Genomic DNA, 3,622 nt, shown 5'->3' with positions numbered 1-3,622 from the left:
TACATTGACACAATGCAATCTCTAGCTCCTTACCCTAAACCTACCAATCAGAACTAAGTGCCTTACCCTAAACCTACCCTTTACCCAATTATAACCTGATCCCTAAAACCAAGTCTTGACCATCACTTTACAAGATTGTCCTCACTCCGATGGTCTAAAACTCAAACCGTCCCTCACAAAGATAGCTGTACAAGTGCACACACACACACACACACACACACACAAATATTCTAAAGAATGTTCAGAACAAAATATGTTGTAGGGTATAAAAATATTAGTTAAATTATAACAAGGAAGGAAGCGGTTACTCTATGCGATTAGAGGAGCGTTATTTTATTATTTTCAGTCCCATTAGTTTGCCCGTTGTCTCAAGCACATGGCCACGATATGAATATACATACAGGCGCCACCCAGTGGAACCAAATGTCTCAGGATCTGAATGTTGTAACAGCGGTAAACGCGATGGCGGCAGCTGAAATTCAGAACCAAACATACGACGTCATACACTGCCTATTACAAAATGAACTATATTTTGATATGGTGGAGCCTGATGGTGCTGAAGATGGTAAGTGTTCGTCTTTGATCTCTGAGCATTATTCGAGTCATTCTATGAAAATGTCCCTTAAGAACATATGTGTAAACAATGACTTGCTTAACACCTTGCATGTAATTAGCTGACTCATTGGGTTAGCTAACCATGTTTTCGAAACACATCGATTTTAGATGAATCATAACTCAAATAAAAGCCACATGGGGCAGTTCGTATATCAACCTATTAATGATCAAATATTTTCTACTCCAGTACGACGTTCAAATATAGCTACATAAACATCGTAACATGTTTTCCTGACAGATTTTTCCTTACATACGGTAACACTTAAGTAAAAGTATAGTGCATGTATAGATTAAAATACTTGTTTTTTGTTAACTAACGTTAACCTTCAAGATTGAGTGGCTTTTCTGAGGTAAATGTAACGTTATGTGACATAATTTACAAGATGATTTTATTGCCCTGTTGAAAAAAACAGCATATGCTGGTTAGGTATGTTTTGATGCTGGTTTATGCTGGTCCTTTGCTGGTTTAAGCTGGTCCTTTGCTGGTCCTTTTGCTGGTTTATGCTGGTCCTTTGCTGGTTTAAGATGGTCCTTTGCTGGTCCTTTTGCTGGTTTATGCTGGTCCTTTGCTGGTTTAAGCTGGTCCTTTGCTGGTCCTTTTGCTGGTTTAAGCTGGTCCTTTGCTGGTTTAAGCTGGTCCTTTGCTGGTCCTTTTGCTGGTTTATGCTGGTCCTTTGCCAGCACATGACCAACATAAACCAGCAAAAAGACCAGCATAAACCAGCAAAGGACCAGCTTAAACCAGCAAAGGACCAGCTTAAACCAGCAAAGGACTAGCATAAACCAGCAAAGGACCAGCATAAACCAGCAAAGGACTAGCATAAACCAACAAAGGACCAGCATAAACCAGCATCCCAGCGTCAAAACATACCTAACCAGCATATGCTGTTTTTTTCAACAGGATGTAACGATACGCAATTGAAACACTGATTTAGCGATTACACTTTTTTAAAATGATGTACACAATTTAAAAAACCTGCTATTATGACAGCATCCTTAAATGTTCCTCTCTTGACATTATTTTGTCTTGTATTTTGTAAAAACATGGAAGTGCACAATAACCAAGGCTTTCAGAAATTAATTTTAAGCTACTTGTTGTGCAGAGAACTCATTTGACCCTGTAAAAATAGCCTCAAAGCTCAGGGAACTGGGTGATGATTATGATGAGAGAGTGATCCAGCCATTGATGAAGAATGTACAGAAAGCTGCAGCCGATCAGGTGAGTCGAGTCCAAACGTATCATCTTCAGACACCGATCGACTAATCTGAAGAACATTTGTATCACTTTGTGAAGATTGGATATTTAATCAGTGCTACTTTGTTCCTGGTCCACTCATAATTACTGTATAGGCCGCTGTAAAGCAGTGCTGTTGAAATCTTCCAGTTTCCTTTTCTTCCCTGAAACTAGTAAAAGTGAAACTTCTTGAGCAGTCTCAATGTATGAAGTATTTCTTGTTTGGGTCGGATAGCTCTAAGCTTTGCTTAATTGCAGAGTAACCACGTGTTTGATGTTTGACCACAACTGTAGCCTCTGACACGTGTGTCCTCTAGGTGGTGACTGCCTTCAGTGATAGTGTGGACAGCTTGTGTAAGATGTGGGTTGTGGAAAGAACAGAAGTGGCCTCAGAGAAGCAGCTTCTCAAGGCCGCCATCACACTGGGACTCTTTATGAAGAAAAACTGCCCTGACATGACGAATGTAGTTGAGAGCGCTATGATGGGATTCGTCAACAACCGTCTAACATACTGGATTGCAGAGCAAGGTGGCTGGGTGAGGATTCTTTTATCAGATTTACATTAACTGCTTCTTTTTGTAGGAAACTTAGTAACGAAAACCAAGAGATTTGGGTATGTCTCCAGCAAGGATAAGTGACTTTCAAACCAAGCAGCTTCCTGTTGGTCAGTGTGGTGAATTCACATGACCAACTTGAACTTTTTTTGCCCTCGTGTGGAACTCCCAGTCGCATATTAGAAGGCATGAATGTGAATGAATGAATGTATGGCCCTATGAAATTTGTTTAATTTTTTCCTGAATTCTTTTTGTTTGTTTGTTTTCAAAATTTCGTGGATTGGATTCCATTTTTTTATTTTTATATTAATTAACATTTTTCTGGACTCTGATTTAATGGTTAAATCAAATTTTATTAATCAAAAAGCATATCTGGTTAACTTACATGATTTAACAGGAATTTTTTAAAAGTTTAACAAAAAATAAAATCAGATAATCAAGGTCTTCAGTATTACTAGAAACTTCTAGGCAAATGTGTTGGGGCTGGATGGAGTTAAACTCTGCAGGAAAGTGGCCCTACAGGACCAGGATTGGACAGTGCTGCTTAAACCTAAATGTTTTAAGCAGCACATGGTTACGAGAACTAGAGACATGCCAACATTCACACATAGTTTGAAATAGTTAGAACCCATTCACTTAAAACAATTTAATCTAGTGAGTAAACTGATGCCATCAAGTTCACCTCAAACGGCCAGTAGTCAGGTTAGATGCCATATTGAATTTAACACAGCAGTGATGGATAGACTTAAAATTTTTACAATGGCACACACCATATAAAGGGCCCATATCACATAATTTTCAGTTCCTCACAGTCTTGTTTTCATTCCTGTCAAAAATTAAATATTACTCTGACAGGTCTTTGCAGTTCACCTCAGTTTTTCATGTGTCATAACAGATTCTTACATTTGTATTCCCTCACTTTTAACAAATAAAGCTATATGTTTTTGGCCCCAAATCCCACCACACACCCTATTGTACAATACCCTCATACCCTCAACAAATAAGTATTGCAGTCTGTTTGTTTTTAATTTCGTTTTAGGATGCTTAATTTCCTAACGCTAATATTTTTTTCACTATCAACAATATATAATCGTCGGTGCTGGTAGCCTTGTGGGCAGCGTGCCGACATACAGCACCGGTTACACTATGGGTGTCCCGAGTTCGAGTCCCGACTGTCTGATCTGTCCTGTCATAATAAAGGCAAAAATGCCCAAAAAAA

The 3,622-nt window shown here is 38.8% G+C and overlaps 1 protein-coding gene across 1 annotated transcript; it reads left to right on the top strand.

Annotated features, from left to right (window-relative positions):
• Positions 1 to 437: 437 nt before the first annotated feature.
• On the top strand, positions 438 to 2,610 carry LOC107593156 (bcl-2-like protein 15). Its single transcript, XM_016282762.1, has 3 exons — positions 438 to 565; positions 1,719 to 1,834; positions 2,167 to 2,610. Exons 1-3 carry the CDS (start codon positions 463 to 465, stop codon positions 2,413 to 2,415), a joined length of 468 nt encoding a protein of 155 aa, XP_016138248.1. The 5' UTR covers positions 438 to 462; the 3' UTR covers positions 2,416 to 2,610.
• The last annotated feature ends 1,012 nt before the right edge of the window (positions 2,611 to 3,622 follow it).

This window comes from Sinocyclocheilus grahami, unplaced genomic scaffold, assembly GCF_001515645.1.
Source record: "Sinocyclocheilus grahami isolate Dianchi unplaced genomic scaffold, SAMN03320097.WGS_v1.1 scaffold165.1, whole genome shotgun sequence".
NCBI lineage: Eukaryota > Metazoa > Chordata > Actinopteri > Cypriniformes > Cyprinidae > Sinocyclocheilus > Sinocyclocheilus grahami.
This window is presented reverse-complemented; position numbering and strand designations above follow the sequence as displayed.

Bases quoted from the DNA above. Each gene is read 5' to 3' on its own strand.
- LOC107593156 (XM_016282762.1), top strand. From the start codon at position 463: ATGGCGGCAGCTGAAATTCAGAACCAAACATACGACGTCATACACTGC. The intron at 566-1,718 runs GTAAGTGTTCGT...CTTGTTGTGCAG, and splicing joins GCCTGATGGTGCTGAAGATG to AGAACTCATTTGACCCTGTA. The intron at 1,835-2,166 runs GTGAGTCGAGTC...TGTGTCCTCTAG, and splicing joins AGAAAGCTGCAGCCGATCAG to GTGGTGACTGCCTTCAGTGA.